Source organism: Castor canadensis, chromosome 5 (assembly GCF_047511655.1).
Source record: "Castor canadensis chromosome 5, mCasCan1.hap1v2, whole genome shotgun sequence".
In the NCBI taxonomy this organism is placed as follows: domain Eukaryota; kingdom Metazoa; phylum Chordata; class Mammalia; order Rodentia; family Castoridae; genus Castor; species Castor canadensis.
The window spans coordinates 75,415,602-75,438,434 of record NC_133390.1 but is presented as its reverse complement, the minus strand read 5'-3'; the positions used below and the strand labels follow the sequence as shown (position 1 = coordinate 75,438,434).

The following is a 22,833-nucleotide window of genomic DNA, read 5'->3' as shown; positions in this document are numbered from 1 at the left end:
TTAAACCCCAGTACCGCAAAAAAAAGAAAAAAGTCTATAAAAATAAAAATCTCTGTTACTGATCATCTATGCTGTATATCAAAACTTGTACCAACAGGATAGTAGTTAAGTGTGTAAGGCAGACTGGTTCATTAGTGAATTTTTTTAGTAGAAAAAAACAGAATATGGAAAAAGCAAGGTTTTATACAAATTCTGCTCCACCACTCCCTTATACAGGCCTAGGCTATCTTACTGAAGACTTTTCATCTGTAAAATGAGTAGAGGGATGATCGTTTAAAAGAAATGTATGTAAAAGCTGGTGCCCTGTAGACCCAGCTGCTGAGACTGAAGCAGAAAGATGGCTACAGTCCAGAGGTTCATGACTAGCCTGTGCAATATAGTAAGATCTTGTCTCAAAAAGATAAAAAAGAAGAAACAAGCCATAAAGAAAGAATTGAGGAACTGTCCATATCATCAACCACAGTTAAGTTACACAAAATACTAGCAGCTTTTTTCTCTCCTTTATCCTACCCTGCACTCTGACAGGAGTTTTGACTCTCTATTGAGAAATGTGATAGGACCATTCTAGAACATAAGTTTAATAAATAAATTAATAAATGAAATAATCTACACAACAGATCTCCAAATGTTGGATGCCAGATATTACTCCCCTGCAACTCTCCTAAATATCACTGGGCATATAACTTTTATAACTTTATAAAAGTTATAAAGGGCATTAAAGGCTTAATGAAGCCAAAATTATAGATCACTACCTTCTATAGATTAAAATTTAATATTTAAAAATATCAGGCTTGGGATAAAGGTCAGAGGTAGAGTGCCTGCCTAGGGTGCACAGGCCCTGGATTTATCCCCAGCACTACAAAACACTAAATAAAGAAAAATCAAGTTAAACACACACAAATAATGAAATAAAATATATGCTTATGCATCGAAGTAAGCAAAACAGACTATAGCTGTTAAAAGAAAAAGGAAAGGAATTGGTGAAATAACATGGAACAGAAAACTACAACCCAACAGGCAAATCTAGTCCATAGCTTGCTTTCATCATTTTACTTTTTGTACACCCTTCATTCTTTTATATATTTATATACCACAAATTTTTATGATCAACTCAGAAAATAGTTAACTCAAAATATAAAAATAGAAGATGAAAACAACCAAGCAGCAAATATTAACATTAAGGCATTTCTAATCACATAGTGATCACTTTGGGCTGTGAATTAAATGAAGCTCTGTAAGAAGCATTGAAATAGAATTCTCCCCACTCAGATAATTATACATTCCTGGCATAGCAATAAACTTTTTAAACTACAGTTTTTAAAAGGGTATCTATAAACTAAATAATATATGTAATATGAGCATTACATTTTCTTTACAAAAGGAAAATTATTTGAAGCTGTATATAATCCAGCACTCAGGAAATAGGCAGGAAGATTGTTAGCCAATGCTGTATATCAAAACTCGGTCTCAAAAAAAAAAAAAAAACCTTTAAAATGGAATTAATAATTTAAAACTAGTTCACATGGTGATGCAATCTAAAATGCAACAGGATATTCAAGATCATTAATAAGCACATACATATCCTCATTACAATTTGCAATTAAACATGCTCCTGAGGCTCTAAGCCACATCCACCTTCTAAAGAATTATTAAATATATAAAATAATACTTAATAAATACTCAAAATATAATGCACAGGGCTGGGGATGCATAAATAAGGCCCTGGATTCAATTCCAGTGTGTGTGTGTGTGTGTGTGTGTGTGTGTGTGCATGTACATGTGTGTATGCATGTATATACAATGTGCAGATTTTGAAACTAAAATTGTATTCCTTTTTTTATATAGTAGATCTAGTCCTAAAAATTGATACCTATTGAATAACCACTTATATACTCAGAAGAACTATCCCTAATAACTTCCTCTTTCAGTCAAATAGCCTTCTGCAACTTGGGCCAATACTGGACTATTCTTTACAAAGAAAGAAAAATAGCAGGATCAGGTGATCCTGAGTGAGTCATTAGGTGGCCCCAAAAAAGGTGATAAAAGCCCCCAAAGCCGTTCACTGGTGGCTCATGCCTACAATCCTCGCTACTAAGGAGGCAGAGATCTTGAGGATCGCAGTTCAAAGCCAGCTCGAGGCATATAGTTCAAGAGTTCGTGAGACCCTATCTCACCTATCTCGAAAAATCCATCACAAATAGGGGCTGGTGGAGTGGCTCAAGTGGTAGAGCACCTGCCTAGCAAGCATGAGGCTATGAATTCAAACCCCAGTACTGCCTTAAAAAAAAAAAAAATTCCCACACTAAAAGATAGCTCCATCTGGGGTTTCACCCCAAAATTACACACCCTGGAAACCCACTTTTTAAAAGAAATCTCTCATTAAATCATTTTGTAACATGTACCTAATTTTACTTCTTATGTGTAATGATGAACACATTCTTTATATTTTAATTTCAACTATAAGATAGAGATAATAACAGGCTCTCCCATAAAAGTTTATGACAAATATTTAATACATGTGAAAGCTTTCGTATAGCATATGATATATAGGAAGTAATCAATGAGACTATATAATAGAATAAGTTATGATTTGGAAATTCACTTGGTTTCCAGGGTTATCAAGGTGGGGTTCTGTTCAACTCTGCTAAGCGCCTACAAATAGAGAAAAAAACAATACTATGACCAATACAAGAGAAAACTGAAGTTCTGAATGTCTATGTATTATATAATAAGGATGTGCTTGGGCTCCAAGTTGTAGTTTGCTACAGTGCTTACCTAGCAAGACCCTGGACTGATCCCTAGCAGCAAAAGTGTCTGCTCCCCGTTCATACACACACTTCCCAGAAATCCCAATGGATAGAATTAAAAGGTCTTTCTTCCCTAATTGTCTTAGAAATGTTGTAAGTGCTCATATGTCCTCAGATCGGTTTACTAAGCAAACTTGGAAAGATCCATGAGACATTCAGTCCTATAATGGGAAAGAAAATGATGAAAAAGTAAACCAGAAATGGGAACCAATTTTTAACCTATCGACTAATACAAACCCCTGAGATTATGTAATCTCTTCAGACCTCAGTTCTCTCATCCACTCATCCAGAAAAAAACAGACTGGTACTTTTTTTTTTTTTTTTGTAACAGCAAGGGGTTTGAACTCGGGGCCTCATGTTTGCTAGGCAGGCACTCTTACCACCTTGAGCTACTGTGCCAGCCCCAGACTGGAACATCTTTAATATCACCTCAAGAGCTAACATTCTATTTCCTGGCATGAGCATTCAAAGCAAAACTACAAGCCAAGTTTGATTCTCTTCTTTAACCAAGATTTCCTCTCAGCCCTTCCTTGTGCTTTCAAAAAAAAAAATTAAAAACTCTAAATCATAAACACACTCAATGGATTTTATATTCCCTCTAAAGTTTCATCTTCATACTTCATAAAAGGCAAGGAATATAAATAAAGATAAAAATAGGGGCGTTACTTAAGTTGTTTGCTCAGCTTAACATTTTAGTGAAAAAAAATTACATTTTATATCCACACTTCTATCTTCCTAACTATGTTCCACTAATTCTTTTTTATTTTTACAAAGTATAAACATTATCCTGCCACTCCTCAGATAGAAAACATTTTTAAAAGGGGGATGGGTATCTAAAGAAACAAAACTTTTTTTCCCTTGGAGTCCTCCCCTATACAGTGCCCAAAGTAAAACCATAAGGGGCAGGGATGATAATAATCAAAAATGCCACCAAACCATACCACAAAGTTGTAATATAAAAGGCATTTATTAATTATATACAAAATAAAGAAAACTTTATATATCACAAATATATACTATGTATAGCCACAAACGGGGGGGGGGGGAACTCAGCACTGCCCCTCCCAGACAAAAATTTAACAATAAGTACTACATAGGACAGGACTGCCAGCCCAGGATTTAAATTCAAAAATAAAAAGACAACTCTTAAAATATCACACAGTTCATTCTCCTGCACAGAGAAGTTGAAGCAGAAGAAAGACAGACATACAGGAGTTTCTCCTCATTGATCTATGGCTTCTTACCTCATTGGTCATGTTCAGCCTTTGCTCTGCATACTAGACAGCAGCTACATACAGTTATTTTTATTGTGTGCAGTAGCAAATATTCATTATTTATAGAAAAGTAGTCTAAGAAAATATTAGTAACATTTTATTTCAATCAGATATGAAAGTATTCTATTTTTTTTTTCCCTCACAAGAAGTCAGTACTAATTCAGAAAGCTATTTGCACTTTCTCTCATTCCCTAAAAGCCCGCATTTTCTTGTTTGGGGAGTTCGATTTTCAAGTAGGAAAAACGGCACCGTAATTATAGTGGGGGTTAACACCATTCTAGTATGCCATAAGGAAAAAGTAATAGAAGAGATGGCCCATTTGTTACATTGGTGTCAATAAATCAACAGTGACAAGCAACTAGTTAACAGTCCCTTCCAGTTTTCACCATAAAGAGTATAAAACTAGAAGCCACTAGTTCATCTAAAGAGGGATAAAGAAGAGGGAGGGTGAAGGGAAAAAAAAAAAAACTACAGACTAATGACTATACAACGCTGCCTTCAACTGGACCCAGAAAATAAAAGCTAAAGAGCTTTCTGCCTTAAAGTTGCACATGCCCCAGCAGATTTCTCTCAAAAAAAAAATTTTTTTTTACTTTCTACAAAGTCATTCCATTCTCTAGAATTATTATCACTGTCATAGGTTTTGACATAAAAGGAAAATTGGAAAATTATTATCACTGTTTAAAGGGTTAAAATCAAAGTTAACCAAAGCAGATAAACTTCAGTGCTTGTCTTATTAGTAGAGAATCTTAGCAATGCCTTCAGAGAAAAAAGGGTATCATAAACTTCATGGCTTCAAAACAGGGAGAGAGTTCCATGAGGAAAGACTACTGTGGCTGGTAATGCTGTCAGGATGAGCAAGCATTTAAAGCAGACAGAGCTAACAGCACACTCTCAATGAAAGAAAGTGGCAAGCTGATAGGGACATCTAGGCCAGCATAAGACAAAATTGACAGAAATCATAATCAGAGGCCTATTTGCTATATTCCTGCTTTCATGGCTGTTCCTGTACCCCTTCACATACTTGAGCCACAGAGTACCCTGCAAATCACAGCAAGTAAGTAAACTCATCCTTTTAGGATTCTCTCAATAATCACATCTATAACTTTCCCAGGTTCCTCCATTAACAATCAAATACCCATAATACCACCTAATGAAAGTGATTCTGTCTTATTTTTCCTGTGTTTTACAACTTGCATGACACTTTTGTACATGATACTGCATTTGTTACATTAAGAGAAAAATAAAGAATCATAATATGAAACAGAAAAAGGAAAAAAAAACATTAAGAGGAAATCAGAATCTTGAATTTGGAAGAAACCTTAGTAAATTGCTGAATGACCAGAAACTTTTAATGAAAATAAAACAGCTGTGTTTAGAAAAGCATTTTACACAGTATTTCATCCCCATTAAGACCCTGCAATTTTACAAGATCTATAAATAGGATGCAGAAAAACACGCATTTAAGAGTGCAATAAATAAGCTCAGGGTTTAAAGGCAATGTTCACACTGTGAACAACCTAGGATAGTAAAATTGTGACACTAATGCACCTTCTACCCCTAGCAGAACGAGCACCCTTCCACCACCACCACCTCCACAGAGCACCTGTGCTCACTTCACATGAAGCATTTGACATTCAGTATGATGGTAGCTCAATCATCAGTCATCATGTCTAGACTGAGAGATCTCAAAGGCAGCAACATGATTCATTTAGCTATCTATCTCTAGTTTAGTTAGATACCAAGTAAACACTGTTCACTGAATTGAAGGATGGATGAATGGAGCAGTTAAAAATCACTAAGTGGCCAGGCATGGTAGCACACACCAATAATCCTAGCACTCAGAAGACTGAGGCAGAAAACTGAGAGTTTGAATATTGTATGTGAAATACAATATTAAGTCATATACATTTTAAGAGTCCCAATTTTTTTCTATGTCCTGGCCTGCCTCAAAACCACTCACCTCATGGCCAGGGAACAAATGAGAGAAGAAGGAAGAGATTGGAACCCAACAAATCCCTTTATGGGCATGTCTCCAAAGACCTGAAAGCCACTAAACTACATCTCTTAAAGGTTCCACAGCCTCCCAATAGCACCCTTCTGGAGACAAAGATTTTAATACATAGGCCTTCAGGGGAGCATTCAAGACACAAACTATAGTACAAAGTCATATCTCAGACCTGAGTTTATACTAATGAGTTGGCTCTTAGCTGGAGGGGATGCTAGACAGTTTCAAGATGGGGTTGGTGGCCAGAAGATTAGAACTATTATCCCCATCCCATGACCTCTAGGGAAGAGAGAGGGGTTAGAAATGGAGTTCAATTCCCAATGTCCCAGCTGGGTACATAATAAGACTTCAATAAATACTCTTGGGGAAAAAAAATCCTATAACAAAATAAATAAAAATTAAAAACCATTACTCTCAAAAAAAATTTCTGACAAATGAAGAAACTTAAAATTTCCTTCTTTTTCTCTAATGACAAAGAGTGGCAAATATCTATTGCTTCGGATATGTGAATGAAAAAACAATGATCCTTGCCATCCTACAGCTCATACCCTGAAGGGGAAGATAGGTAATAGACAGCAAACACAATAAATAAATAAATAAATAAATAAACTGGATGGTATGCTGTAAGGTGATAAGTACTAAGAAAAAAAATAAAGCAGAATAAAAGGAGAGGCGGTCAGCTACAAATTCAAATAGAGTGATCAAGGCAGTATTCATTGAAAAAGTGACATTTGAGCAAAGGCCTGGAGGTAGTTAACCAGACAAAGTAGGATGTATAGGTAGAAAAAACCACCAATTCAACCAGAGTCTGGGAATGTTCAAGGAGTAGCAAGGAGACCAGCATGGCTGAAAAAGAAAAAGCAAATGAGAGGACTGCACAAGTCAGAGAACTAAGGGAGAGCCCTATCACATTCAGACCCTCAATGGGCCCACAGTAAGGATTCTAGCTTTATTCCTTATGAAACTGAGTAACCACCAAAAGGTCTGAGCTAAAGAAGGGACATGATATTCTTTACTGTATCAAGACTCATTTTGGCTGCTAGGTAGAAAAGATTGTAAAAAAACAAAATAGGAAGTAAAATGACTAGTTAGAAGGCTGTTCGATGAGAGTGAGAATGGCTCAAGTGATTATGACAAATGCAGATTCTGGATATATTTTGAAGGTGGAGCCAACAGGATTTCCTGATGAACTGAGTATGACATGCAAGCATGTGCATGAGTATACCAGTATATAGGTAATACAGAATCAAAGTGACTTCAAATTTTTGGCTAGAGCAGCAAAAAAGAGTTACAACCACCTGAGATGGGGAAAACTGTAAGCAGAGTAAGTTTAAGGAGAATAGATCTGGAATTCAGTTTTAAACAGCCAGAGATAAAACTCAGGGGTAGGGCACTTGCCTAACATGTACAAAGTCCTGGATTCAATCACCAGGACCACAAGAACACCAAAAGCAATACACTTTTTGGAGTTCAGTTTTAGACCAGACCTGAAATATTTATTAGATTTACAATTGGTGATATCAAATAGGAAGATAAATATAAGCACTTAGAGTTAGGGAAAGAAGTCGAAGCTGGAGGGGTAAGTCTAGGAATCATGGGTATGTAGGTAGTATCAAGTGCCATGACACTGGACATTATCAAAAAACAAAGATAAAAAAGAAGACTACACTTTGGTGCACTTCATACTAAAAAATCAGAATAAATTAGGAAAAAAAAACAGAGTGGCAGAGAAAGGAAGTGAAAAATAAAGCACATCAAGGAAAAGGAAAAGAGAGTTAACCAACTATGTTAAAACTGCTGACTTGAGTCAAATTAGATATAAGAATCAAGAATTAACATGAATTTTAAGTCAAATTAAAATGGCTGGGAGCCAGATGTGGTGGTGGCTCACAAATGTAATCCCTGCAGGGATCTCGAGTTCAAGGTCAACCTGGACTACTAGTGAGGCACTGTCTCAAAACACATACAAATGAGAATGTTTCCAACTAGAACCCCTGAAATGCACAACATCCAACAAAGAAGATACGCATCTAGATTCCCCTCCTCTCCATTCTCATGCCATTCATGGAAAACCAAAGTAACAAACTGGACAAAAAAAAGGAACATTCATTTTCTTTCTCAGATGTTTGATGCAAAAGTTTTATTACTGCTAATACTAAACAAAGTCTAACTCCTACAAACACAAGGACTGCTAATCTAGCTCTAATTCTCCATGCACTTTTTTTCCTACAAAATTAGGACTGACTGCATTCCAACTCTATGGTTCATTTTGTATAGTTACTGTTACTCTTCATCGGTCAATTCTCAAAATTAAAAATGAACTCATATGCACATAACCAATCATTTCAAATTTATTTTATTAACTGTTCAGGATAGTTTATATATTCTATTCTACAAATTTAGCAATCCTGTCATTCAGCAGAAAACAAAGCCAGAAGACTCAGTTATCTTTGCTCAACTAATCCAGCTACATTAAACTTAATATATCATATATCAAGCATATTGCTGAAGAGTCAAGGATACGTATACTTAAGTGTTTATTCTCAACCTTAACACAACCACATTAATTATACTGCCATAGAGTCAAAACTCTTTCCACCCCACATGGTACCCCAGAAGTTCAAAACATTTTGTGTTTAACACAATTCAAGGCAGTGGGGGTGGGGGGACTGTTATACTCTATAACCTAAACTTTCAAAGACTTATTGATTGGCTCAAATTTTATTTATCAAGCCAAGTACTGTAGAGCACAGCAGCTGCAGCCCCAGACACTCAGTGGTTAAGGGAAAATGATAACCTGAACCTAGGACCAACCTGGGCAACGTAGGAGACCCCATCTTTTGGTGGTGGGGGAGGGGAGACTTGTCATGTAGCATGTCTAAATCCAAATTTAACAATCCACCTGATAAAATAATTCTACTAGAGCCTCAAATTAACTGCTAAATCAATTTTGAAAAACAAATCTCTTGGTTTAATGCTGTAAGGAACAGACATGCATGACACACACTAAATGCTATAATATATAAGGGTGCCAAAGTGAGAAAGTCTCTTGGAATAACAGCAACCATACCTGGCTCTCACCGACTAATAAACACTTCAAAAGTATAGACTTCTGGGTCCTATTCCACTCCTTATGACAGAATCTTATGAACTGAGGAATGTGTGGTTTTAATAAGCCACGGGTAACTCTGATGCAGTCAATCACAGGAAAGATCACTACAAGCCAGGTGCCAATAACTCACACCTGTAATCCTAGCTACTTGGGAGACTGAGATCAGGAGGACTACAGTTCAAGGGCAGGCTGGCAAACAGTTCATGAGACCCCATCTCCATAATAACCAGAGAACTGGAGGTGTGGTTCAAGCAGTACAAGCACAAAGCTGGGAGTTCAAACTTCAGTCCCACCAAAAAAAAAAAAAAAAATCACTTCATTCAAGGGAAAATTAAGTCTATAAATTCTTTCATAAAACTACATTGTAACAAATTAATTTGAGCTTTTCTTTGTAAAACATGTAACATTTTACAATAAGAAGAAATCATATGTATGCTAATGTATTAGGGACAGAAATCTTTAGTTTTAAATTCTAGTGGCTTCTTTATAGTATTCTAACATCGCTAAGGAAAGTAAAAAATATGTCTCTTAACATGGAAATAACCCGACATTAAATAGTTGTAGGTTTAAGTAGGTATAAGCTGTGTTACACAGTCTAATAATGATATATTATTTCCACCTACAGCAATGAAGCCACACTCCTATAAGGGGCAGGAGCTCTAATGAAGGTGAAGGTCACTCCAGATAATTGACTGGTAGAGCGTCTGCTTTGCAAATGTGAGGTCCTAAGTTATAACCCCACCAAAAAAAAAAAACAAGAAAAAAAAATCTAAAAACAGTAGGAGAGTACTACCTACCTACTATATTATTAAAATAAAATTCAATACCCATTACTAATAAGATAAATAAAGATAAAGCTAAAAAGAAATGCAAACTGCATGTTGCCATTCCACATATCCACTAGTGGAGTAGATGTGAGTTCTAAGTGTTCGTAATGTTTGCCAACCACGGTATAGGTGGTCTATTTCATTTTTGTCATTCTACTAGGTATGTAGGGGTATCTCAGTGTGATTTCAATTTGTGTGTCCCTAATGACAAATGAAGTTGAACATGTTTTCATATGCTTATTGATCATTCTTACAATTTTTTTGGGGGGGGTGGTGGTATGATGAATTGATCTCAGGTGGTTTTGGTTTGGGGTTTTTGTTTTTTGTTTTTTGTTTTGGTGGTACTGGGGTTTGAACTCAGGAGTTCACACTTGGTAGGCAGGCGCTCTACCATTTGAGCCCTGTTGGAGGAAGCAAGTCACTGGGGTCATGCCCTTGAAAAGCATACCTCAAAAAAAAAAAAAAAAACTTCTACCAGTCAAATGTAAACATTCACATATTATTACATCATTTGCCTACTAGCAACATTTAATGACTATCCACTGCAATGCTGAAAGACTTACTTGCTCTTCAATGACAGAATAAGGACTACACTTCCCATTGAGAAACTATACCTTGCCTGTAACTATTAGGTTAAAAAAAGAGGGAAAGGGGACTGGTGGAGTGACCAGAGTGGTAGAGTACCTGCCTCTAAAGTGTGAGGTCCTAAATTCAAACCCCAATACCATCAAAATAAAAAAATAAAAAAACACAGAGAGAGGGAAAGAACTGAAAATCATTGTGCTTCATTATTATGTTTAAATGTTAATGAGGAATTCTGAGATTATTGATGTGGTCCTTAAAGGTTCATATGAGAATGATCTAGAAAGTTTTTCCAAAGTATCTATGCCTGAATCCTGTTTGCCCCTAAAAGTTCTGATTCAGTAGATCTAGGGGAAAGTCCATACAAAGGTATTTTAGAAAAAGCCTCTTGGGTGATTCAGATATACACTTGTGATTTGGAATTGCCTATCATATGATCAGTTAAGTATTAAAATAAATGAAAAGGACTAAAAGATTCTTAATAGAGGGAAAAGGTCACCCATGTAATGTGCTGTCTTTCTTAAGATCAAACTCTACCTTCATAATATTTCCATACTTTTACTTCAATAACCACTACTAGCACCTGTGACCGGAATACAACTGCTGGATTCGAATCAAAAGAGATGCCATCTGCTAGAATCATGGTAAAGCAGCACTAGTAATGCATTAGTGTTGTAATCATAGGAAAGATTACACACTAACACAATAGCCAATTGATAAGCAAGAAATCTCCTCTACAATAGTGTTCTACAATTGCAAGTGGTGGTTTGAATCAAGCAGTCTTGTAACTTGTACACATTTTTTCTATTATCATAGTCAGCATTGTGGCATACTTGAAAGATTGCAGTTTTTAAATAAATACTATAAAAGCAAGATTATCTAATACCTTAAGATATTCAGTTCTTTTCAAAAGATTCAGTAACACAGTAATTTTTGCTAAGAATTATTTGTGTAACAAATATTTGGAAATAAGTTCTTTTGATATACTCATCTTGACAGTATTATATAAAGAACTCTTGTGAAAGAAAAAGTAACAGAAGTTTTGGATATCAGACAATTTTCACATATGATTTAACATTCTGGTTCATTTTTTGTGTCAAAAAAAACCATTTTGTCTGTAGTTACGTCTTTTTTAACCTCATATAACATGAATCAGACACAAAAATAGGGAAGTAACAATGCATACCTATGCACCTATCAAATGTTTCACAATTATCAAAATTTTCTCATACTTCTTTCAAATATTCCTATCCCTTTTATTATTGCTGATGTTCTTTAAAGAAAATCCCAGATTATTTTTATTGATCTTTAACAAATAAGATTTTTTGAACAGAATCTCTTTATCATTACCACATATATTAACAATTTCTTAATATCTTTCCCACATTATTTCAGAATATATTTGTTATAATTAAGCTTTGTTCAAGGCTGTATTTTTGTCCCATATTATGGTACACTAAAATAGTTTACCTGAAAAGACAATGTTATATGCACTATGCAAATGTGAACATGTTTCCAACTATGTTTCCTATCATGATCCACCAAAATCTTTAACAAAACATAAAATATCTTGCATGCTTTAGCCCTTAACCAAATTAAGGCCTCAGAGATTACTAATAATCCCAAATTTTCTTGCTGATTAAATCATCCCCAATGAAGTAACTGATAAAGGCAATGAAAAAGCAACCTTGACTGAATAATAAATTGGAAGGGGGGGAAAACTAGCTGTGAAAGTATTATTGGTGAGGCAGGAGAATAACAAGTTCCATGCTAGCCTGGATTATAGAGCACAACCCTGTTTCAAAAACAGTCAAGTAAGAGCAGAAGGCTGTTCGCCAGGGACACATTCCAAGATGCCTGAAATTATGGATAGCACCAAACTCTACAAATGCTGTGCTTTTTCCTATTCGTACATACCCATGATAAAGTTTAACATATAAATTAGGCACAGCATATTAATAATAAAATATAATTATTATAACAATATATATAAAAAGTTATTATGAATGTATTCTCTCTCAAAATATACTATAGTCAGACTTTCTCTTGTGACATGAGATGATGCATGCCTACATTAATAAGGTGAATTGAGACACGTGACAAGGTATGTGACATAGTTAGACTATTAATCTGCTTCAGGTGATCCTTGATCACTGAGTCATGATGATGCAGAGTCATGATGATGTCAATAGTTGGATGTCAGAAACAGAAGTCAATAGTTGGGGATCTTCAATAGCTGATGGCTTTTTGCTAAAAACTTTTGGAAGAACATTGTACTTGGAAGTTACTATCTCCATATTTTATGCTGTGGTGCCTACTTTGTCCTTTTATTAATGCAGGTTCTGTTAGATATCTTCTCCTCGAAGAGCTCAGTTTCATCATTAAAGATTTGCTTTGGATGGTATCCTATTCAGCTTCTTCAGCACTACTGAAAGACCTGAATCTGTGTAACCATCCATTGTTTTCAATAAATGGCTTGGTAGTAGTTGTTTCAGGGTTCCCTTGCTGAAGTCTTCAAATGGGCTAAACACTTTCTGGCATCAACACATTGCCACATTTTCTGTTCAGGTCTTCTACCCACAAAGTTAATGACTCTTTCCATCTTAACTAAGCATTTTGTACATATTATGTAACTTTTAGGTTGGGGTATGACACAAAACTAGCATGATTTTTTTTTCCATCTTCACAATTTCCAAGAGATTCATTCTTACCACGTTAGCCTCTGTGACCAAATACCTCAGCAAAATTCCTTAAAGGAAGAATTTATTTTAACACAAGTTTCAGAGCTTTTAGTCCTAATTTATGGTGAGAGATTATGATGAAGCAGTTCACATCATGGTGGACAGGAAATAGAAAGGGACCAGGGACACCCTTCAAAGGCACATTCCTTAGAACCTACTTCCTCCAGCTGGGCCCAATCTCCCAAAATCATGAAACAAGTTTCAAACTGAGCCTGTGGGGAACACTTAATATTCCTCTCCTAGCCCCCAAAGGCATATCTCAAATGCAAAATGCTTTTAGTCTACCTCCAAAAGTTCCCAAAGTCTTAACAGTTCCAACATGAATCAAAAGTCCAAATTTAAAGCCTCCTCCAAGATTCAAGGCAAACTCTTAACTATGAGCCCCCTATAAAAATCAAAAAAGAAAATCATACGCTTACAATATTCAATGAACAGAGTAAACACACCCATTCCAATAGGAGAATAACAAGGAAGGATTAAACCAAAGCAAGACAAAAACCCATCAGGACATTAAATCCTGTAACCCCATGTGTGGCATCCAGTGCATGTGGTGTCAAAACTAAGCTCCAAGGGCTTGGCTAGTCCCACTCCTATAGGACTACAGCTGCCACCAACATGGCCTTAATCTTGGGGAAGCACCACTCATTGCCTACAGCTTTCCTCAACAGATGTTGCATGTCTCTTGCATCTTCACCACTCTCGGGTGTTCACTGCAGCTTAAGCTGCCTCACAGCTTCACATAATGTCTCTGAAGGGCTGCCTTCAGAATCCCTGACCCTGTCACACAGTGTCTAGTTTCCAAGGCCTTCTTTGAAGTATGGGTGGAAAGCTCCATGACCTCACAATTCTTGCATTCTTCATGCCTGAAACACCAACATCACATAGACAATGCCAAGGTCTGCTGCCAGCTTGGGCGATAGCCAGGCCCCCTTGGACCACAGCTGTGGTGGCTTCTGAGTGCTTGGGCCACTGAATAAGGTGAAATGAATCTTGGGGAAACACTTTCCTAGGCTGCCCTTTGTGAGCAGGGTGCCCCAGAGGCACTCTCTTCTCAGGTTAAGTCTTTCAAGTATGTTTACTCTTTCATGTCCTTGAGCACTTGATGAATGGAGTCAGTTCAATTAATGAGATGACCTCAAGGCATCTTTCCTATTGATGCAAAGTAGTTGGCTTCTTTTTAATGGCACTAATCTCTTCAGAAACCAAGCCTTCCTTAGCCCCATCTTTATACTGGCTTTTCTGAACTAACTGGAAGTTTTTCAAATCTTTCTGTCTGCTTTTTGGCTCCCAATTCTCATTGTAAACCTGGATAAAAACACCGAGAATGATGGACTGCCTTGAAATTTCCTCTGCCACATCAACTAGTTCCTTTGCCTTCAAATTCAGCTTCTCACAACATCTCAGGGCACAGACAAAATGTACACAAAGTCTTTGCAAGAATGTAACATGAATAACTTCTGGTCCAATTCCCAATAGAGTCCTTACCTCTACCTGAAACTCATAAGCCTGGTCTTCACTGTCTGCATTTTTCTTGGAAGAATCACCCTTTAAGCTCTCTTTACAAGATCCTAAGTTTTCTCTAGCCCACTTCATCAAACTTTTCCAAATTTCTCCTGTAAACCAGCTCCAAAGGCTTCTGAACTACATCATCTGGTAAAGTCATAGCAACAGCTCTACTTCTCTGGTACCAAAATACTTGATGTAACAGCTTAGGGGAGGAATAATTTGTTCAGGTTCATGGTTTGAGAAGGTTCAGTGCACGGTCTGCCCATGCACTTGGGCAGAACCTCATGGTGGTGGGAGTATGTGAAGGAGGCAGCTTGTTCACCTTGTAGCAAATAGAAAGCAAACAGAGAGTAAGGGAACAGGAACCAGGTATAACCTTCAAAGGCATGTACCCTGGGACCTACTTCCTCCAGCTGAGCCCCACTTCCCACAGCTTCCACAATCTTCCAAAACTGTACCAACTGGGTACTAATAATTCATTCAACACATGCACCTGTGGAGGACATTTCATATGCGAGCCATAACTTCATAGATCTTAGCAATCTAAACATACAGAGTTTTTGCTTCATTCCCATTATGTGCAGAATTTTCATCTTTTCATTTAAGTGAAGCACTTAAGTTTCTTTTTGGTATATTTGAATTGCCAGCATCACTACTCTTGCATTTTGGGGCACTTTGGGACCATTACTAAGTAAGATAAAGGTTACTTGATCACAAGTAATGTAATACCACCACAGCCCATCTGATAACCCAGACAGCTACTAAGTGACTAATGGGTAGGTAGCATGTATTTTGTGAATACACTGGGCAAAGGGATGATTTACATCCCAGCGGATAACATTACTCAGAAAGGCAAAATTTAAAAACATGAATTGTTTATTTATATAATTTTCCATTTAATATTTTCAGGACTGAGATAGATGGATGTAACTGAAACCTTGAAAGCAAATCCAGGGGGGTAAGTTTTCTTTCACATGTAAAATATGATGATAATTCCTACTTCAGCCAGGCGTGGTAGTACATACCTATAATGCCAGCACTTGGGAGATAGGGGCAGAAAGAGTATGAGTTTGAGGCCAATCTGAGCTACATAGTGAGTTTGAAGCCAACCTGGGCTACACAGTGATAACCAGTTGCAATAAATAAATAAATAAATAAACAAATAAATAAATAAAATAAAAACAATTCCTACCTCATAAGATATTTTAGAAGTTAAGTGAGAAAACAGATATAAAAGTATCTGTCTAGGCCGAGCACTGGTGGCTCATGCCTGTAATCCTAGCTACTCAAGAAGCAGATATCAAGAGGATGGTGGTTCAAAGCCAACCCAGGCAAACAGTTTGTGAGAGCCTATCTGGAAAAAACCCATCACAAAAAAAAAAAAAAAGCTGGCAGAGTGGCTCAAGGTGAAGACCCTGAGTTCAAGCCCCAGTACCACAAAAAAGAAAAAAAAAGTACCTGTCCAGTATGCAGTCTAGCACGCTCTAAAACTATTTCTTTATGTCAACACAGGTTGGTATTACATTAAATGAAGAAATTAGGAGGAATACCAGTATTGGTTTATTTTGGCACATAAAATTATACTTCTACCACTTCTAAGATAAAAATACATTTTCCCTTATCTTTTGCTCACTATATTATCAATATGTAAGGTGCCAGTTGATAAAGAGTTTACCTCATAAAAATGGAATATAAAGTGGCAAATCAGCCAGGACTGGCACCAGCTTAATAGAAAACAACCAAAGTACACATACTCACATGATATTCCAATGTCTTTCACCCATAAACAACTTTTTAAAAAAGATTTCACTCTAAGTTATTGAGCAAGGACCGTATATGAAATATAATCTATAACCAAAAAACCTCCAGGATGATGCACCACAGACATTGTTAAAGAATTTAAAATTAAAAAAAAAAAAACTATCAAGAAAGACTAAAGTGATTGAAAGCTTAGTAAGGCAAATATTCTTATATCTGAACAATGCTCAAGGGCAAAAAAAATCCTTCCCGATTCAGAAATAATTCAACTTCGTTGTTGTTTTTGTATGTGTGTTCAGGATGATTTCAAATTCGCAATCCTCCTGCCTCAGCCTCCTTACTGCTGGAATTATAGGTGCACACCATCACACTTACCCTCTCAAGTTTTTATTTTGAACAAAATAGTCACTTCCTGAGTGAACCAAAATATGTTTAAGTAAAGGAAACATTTTTTTCTTTTTCTTTTTTTGAGGCAGTATCTTGCCATGTAGCCCAGGGTAGGCTAAAACTCACAATTCTTTTGCCTTGACCCTTGACCTACTGAGTGCTGAGATTACTGACAAAGGTTGGTATTATATCTGGCTGGAAACACACAATTTTTATTAAAAGTTTATAAAATTCTATAGAGCAACTATGTACAATTTAGGCCCCAAACAAGTCCAAACTCAACTGCTGATCAAAATGTAAAGTTCCATTGAAAACAAAAAAGTACTCTTACACACAGTCACATTCTTATAGATTTGTACAAGAACAAGATTTTGACCTTTAAGTCGATTTTACACTGGTGTAAAAAAAAGACTTAAAAATGAAACCTAAAATTACACAATGAAATGTGCCCTCTGATCTTGAAAACAAAAAACAGTTCACTAGAATGTAAAAGTAACCACTGAGTTTATTCAAATTACTAAAGACAATGTTGCAACTACAACATCCCTGTCCCTATTTCAACCAGCCCTGTCCTCCTATTTCCTTATCCATTTAATAGGAAGAATGCATGCTTTACTTTTGAACAGTGGTGAATTTTTTCTTCAGCAAAATCTGCTGTTTGCATTAACTCTACAGCACACAAGGTAGTATATGCACATGCCAGATTTAAATGCCATACGATTCATGTGTGAAAGAAAATAAAAATGGTAATCAGTGAAAAGACAGCACAACAGAGCAGGCCACTACAAGTGCAGCTGCCTTACTATCCAAAAACAAGGCCATCCCTGATGATTTTTCTCTAGTGTTTTTGTTTGGTTTGTTTGGTTGGTTGGTTAGTTGATTGGGTTTGTCTGTTTTCCTGCTTTTGTGACAGGGGTCATGCTATGTTGTCCAGGCTGTCAACCAACCTCAGCCTCTGGAGCAGCTGGGATTATAGGTGTGTACCACTGTGCCCAGCTCAAAAATTTTCTATTTTCATGAGTTTTAATATAGCACTCATAATTCACATAATACTCTATGCTTCTATACATACAGCATGTGAATAGAGACTTAGAAATATTCTACCCAAATGCTGTCCCAATCTATACAGTGGCAGGACTATAAAAAAAACTATAAATATTAGGAATGTAAATAATAACACTTCTATTTCTTGGCATTATTCCACCTACTGAAAATCTATTCTACTCCCAAAAAATGTGTGGAGTTCTTGGAATCTTGGTATCTCTTCCCAATCTGCAGCTGACAATAATTGGAGTACTACTCCTAAAAATGTCTACTCTAAAATAGAATAGGTATCACATTTAACTTTAACAAAAGTTTGCTGTACTGCACCATACAACTTAATCAGTATCTTTATTTTATATTTAATGATTCCTTTATTTTAAAAACAAAAGCATCACAGTTTGTAACCAACACCAATGGCTAGAAGCATTTCAAATCACTTCTCTTAACTAGTTTTTTGTTGTTGTTATTCTTGTTGTTTTTAATCAAGTTTAAAAGTGGGCTGGGCACTGATAGCTCATGCCTATAATACTAGCTACTCAGGAGGCCGAAATGAGGAGGATGGTGGTTCAAGGCCTGCCTAAGCAAACAGTTCACGAGACCCCCATCTCAAAAAAAAAAAAAAAAAAACCACAGCAAGGACTGTGGCTCAAGCAATAAAGTACCTGCTTTGCTGATCACCTGCTTTACAAGCGGGAAGTCCTAAATTCAAACCCCAGTCCCACAAAAAAAATTTTTTTTTAAATTTTTAAATATGAAACCAAGAGAACACAAAACTATATCCTCTAAAGAGAAAAATTCTGTGATTACTTAATTTAAAAATAAACAGCTGAAACATATTAACCAAAATGTCACCAAAAAGTAGAACTTTCTAAGGTACTCTTTAAAACTTAACTTCATTTGCCACCCTGTCCTGGAAACTAACCTACAAAGCTGTGCTAAACAACCCATTTATGTCCCCTAAGTCCTTCAATTCACCCAGAATATAGTTTCAAAATCTAACAGCAACAACAGTAATTAAACCAAGTGCAGTTTGTTTTTACAAGCAACAGTGGTAAGCTCCAAGTAAAATTAACACCCAGAAAAGACCAATGGCCAAAGTATTCTTAAACATTCTCTAAGATGTAAAGTTCCTTCGTTTGACACTTCTTTCCTTGCTCTTCACTGAAAGCAAAATGGGAAATTAATCAAATTAACAGTGATAAAGATGAGAACAGTTAGTTCCAGGCAGAGGATGCCAGAATTTACAATCTAGGCTTGGCAGGGATATCAGTGGACACACACACACACACACACACACAGGGATATCAGTACACACTGGACACACACACACACACACACACACACACACACAAAATGCTGGGAGGAAGCTTTCAAGAAATGTCACTATCTGGAGTCTTTACTCCCATTTCCTGCATGCTGAGCAGGAAATGTCTCTCCCTCTTTCCTCCATTTCTCCCCACTTTTATCCTGCTATACTAAATTCTTTCCTAATAAACTTCATTATCTCTTTCACTAAAAAAAAAGAAAGAAAGAAAAGAAGAAATGTCATTATCTAAAAGAAGTTTTAAAACCTTATTTTAAGGCCTAAGGTTAGCCCTGTCAAATTACAATCTAGAAAAACTCTTCTCAAAGACAAGTTTCCTACAATGCTCGAAACAGATGAATCTGAACCCCCTCAGGACTGCCACCTCTCAAATGTAAGAATGGGCAGGCCATGTGAATCAGAGGGCCACCACATCACTTTAAGTGACAGATCCACTGGGAGCATCTTACTGTAATCCGGGGCCCTCCGGGGCCAAGGCTGATGGAAGCGGAACACAAATGCAATCTTCAGGGCCCTCCTACTTCCGTTCCCAAAACAGAAATGCTGTTCTTCCTGGTGCTCACCCCTCAGCCCAGTACCTCTCGGCAGCCTTTCCCCCTTCAACGAACCCAAGTGGAGACAGTCACCCACCAGGGTCGATGGAATGCGGTTGGTCAAAGCACCCCCCCCCCTCAACTTCCCAACAAATCAACCGCCAGCGCCTTCCCGAGCGCCCCTCTGCTGGAGCAGGGGACACGCAACAGAAGTCCCAGCTCGCCCCTGCTCCTTCCTCCTCGGTGAGGGGGGCGGAAAAGCGCAAAGAGGAACTAAGTGAACTGCAAGAGGATGCCCTGAACGCTCGCTCGCAGGCGGGTGGAGAGGGGGTGGACACCAAGAAGGAGCGGAAGGAAGGCGAAAGGAAGGGCAGCAACAAGAGGAAGGGGGCGAGGGCGCACGCCCGCAAAGGGGAACAGACTACGGGAACGCGGCGGGACCCCGATTCCTCCAAGCAGGAGGTGCGCCCGGCCTCCGCCCCAAACAGAGTGCGAGGGAAAGAGGACCAAGAGGCTACGTCCCCCTCCCGGCCACGCCTCGCCCCTTGGGAAGGACCGGCCAGTGGGCTGCAGTGCCCGTGCCGTGTGTTAAGCTGCGGCAAGGGCTGCTCGCCCCGTCGGAAGGCGCGGACTGCGGGCCCTGCCGGGCGCTCACGGCCCCGCCGGCGGGCGAGGCAGCTCCAGGGAGACGCCAGCCGGCCGTGCCGGTTACCTGAAGCGGGGCGAGTCCTTCAGACACTCCTCGAAATCCACCGTCATCTTCATCCTGCCTCCGCCTCGTCTCGCGGGCGGCACTGGAAGAGCCGAGAGGCCCGCGGGAGCGGCGGCACGGGGAACCCAGACGTCTTCAGCGGGTGCACGGCCGCCACTAGCGCTGCGCGGAGCTGTGGAGGGCTTCTAGCCCGCTGGTCATAGCAGCCGCGAAGACAGCGACGGCTCCTCAGGCCCTAGTCCGGCCCCTCTTCCTCCCGCCCCAAGCTGAGCGCTGGCCTTGGGGGAAACAGCCCCGGAGTGACAGTCGTGGCCAGCCAGCCACAAACCCGGCTGCCAATGGGAGGGGCTTCCGGAAGCACCGCCTGCGGGCGCTCGGGCAACGCGCTTGAGCGACGGCAGTCTGAGCCAATGAGCAGCGCGACCGTGGGCACCGCCTTGCCACAACCGCCCCCGGCGGCCAACCGGGATGCACGGGCGTCGTTAGGCGGGCTGCACCGGTTGCTGGGAGGCCGGCCGCTGAGGTTACTGGGGAAGGAAGTCACGTGACCGCGCGCAGCGCTTCCCTTAGAGCCCCCGCCTCTTCTCCTGTTTCCCCAGCCCTGCTGTGCAGAGCTGCCAGTGCAGTGGAGCTGCCTCCTGCAGGTCGGAAAAGATTTGCTCTTCAAAGCAGCTTTGGCAGAAATCTGAAGAGAGCGGGGCAGAACTTATTAAGAGATACTAAGCTACCGATTCCTTTCAGTTTAGAGAAACTGAGGCCAGGAGAGGAGTGAGGGCAACTTTAATAATAAAGTCCATCTTTCACTTATTAATTTGAAAATTGCTCCCACATGCATCTTTTTATATAAGCAAAGATCACTTCCAAGAGCTGACATTTAGGATGGGCATGGAAAGATCAGAAAGACTTAAGACAAGTGTGAAAGGTAGGGTGTTTGGTGTGGAGGACCTGCTGTCCAAACCATAGAAGCCATTCGTCCTAACACTCTGCCCAGCAGTTTTCTCCTGTTCTGCGATGATAGGGTTCACAAAATCAGCTCATTGTGCTCCACTTTCAACACCTGCCCCTCTGATCAACAATTTTTCTAAAAGCACTTTAAGATGATCCTGATCTTCACAATCCTACAAAGCAAGTATTGCCAATGATTGTAAAAAAAAAAAGTATAATGGATACATTATTTTAAAAATAACCTTAAAATATGGGTGTATCCCATACTTTTAAAAAATTAAATTTAAAAAATGCAGAGGTAGGATGTTCTAACAGCAGAATCACTCTGATTGAGAATGTGGAGTCAAACTTCCTGGATTTACCTCCTGGCTTTCTCACTTTAAGACAAAGATGACATCATTGATCTGATAAAATTATCCAGTTTGCACAGTGCCACGTAGTAATTATTCAGTAAATGTTTGTTATTATAATTATACCACTTTCTTCTTTAGTGCCATAATCAAAGGTTAAATCTAAGCCCTCTCACTACCTAAAGTCTTAATATAACCTTTGACCATGTGCCTAAGTATAGTATGATGGCATACTGTTTTCCATAACCTCTGGTTAGACCTTGATCTCTGAAAGGTAACAATATAGTGTTGAAACATTTCAAAGGCTATAGAAGCATTATGTGTTTATAAACTTGGCTTCATTTTTCAATTGAATTGCATATCCTTGTAATCTACATGGGTCTCTCTCTCTCTCTCTCATCTGAGGTATGGGAGTTTGAACTCAGGGCCTTGCCCTTGCAAGGCAGGTACTCTACTCCTTGAGCCACGCCACCCAACCACACAGCTTCCCTCCATAGCTAGAAACATTGACTGTTAGATGTTCTCTGTCCTCAGATACATCAGCTAGTCAGCTAACTTCTAGCATTGGAACTTGTATATCAAATTTACCAAGAGATTTGGCCATTTCTATTGCATTTAACTTAATTCCTGATTTATGAAAAAACTAATCTGCATATACAATAGCTTATTGTTCCAAAGCTTCATCACAGTGTAGAATTTTGGAAAACACCAGAAATGGCATTTTGGGGATCAAATTAAAAGTTCAACTGCATGGAAAGATCTCTAGTTTGAAGCCAGCTTGGGCTATGTAGTGAGACCCTATCTAAATAAATAAGTAAATAAATAAAATTGAGGCGTATGGTACCACAAATGCAAATAATTAAGCCAATAATCAAAGAACACCTTTATTCTGCAGTTAGCTAAATTTGCATAGTCTCAGTCAA

General features: G+C 38.4%; 1 protein-coding gene across 10 annotated transcripts in view; it reads right to left on the bottom strand.

Moving 5' to 3' along the window:
* Acap2 (ArfGAP with coiled-coil, ankyrin repeat and PH domains 2) overlaps positions 1 to 20,947 on the bottom strand; it is a 108,547-nt gene extending 87,600 nt beyond the window's left edge. For 2 of the 10 annotated variants that reach the window (XM_074073477.1, XM_074073479.1), the window contains exon 1: positions 20,616 to 20,945. In XM_074073477.1, coding sequence (XP_073929578.1) covers positions 20,616 to 20,668 — 53 coding nt within the window. In that variant the 5' untranslated portion in view covers positions 20,669 to 20,945. Of the gene's footprint in view, positions 1 to 19,819; positions 20,437 to 20,615 lie in introns of those variants that run through there. The other 8 variants (XM_074073478.1, XM_074073480.1, XR_012447984.1 and 5 more) reach the window with 7 other exon arrangements.
* Positions 20,948 to 22,833: the final 1,886 nt, after the last annotated feature.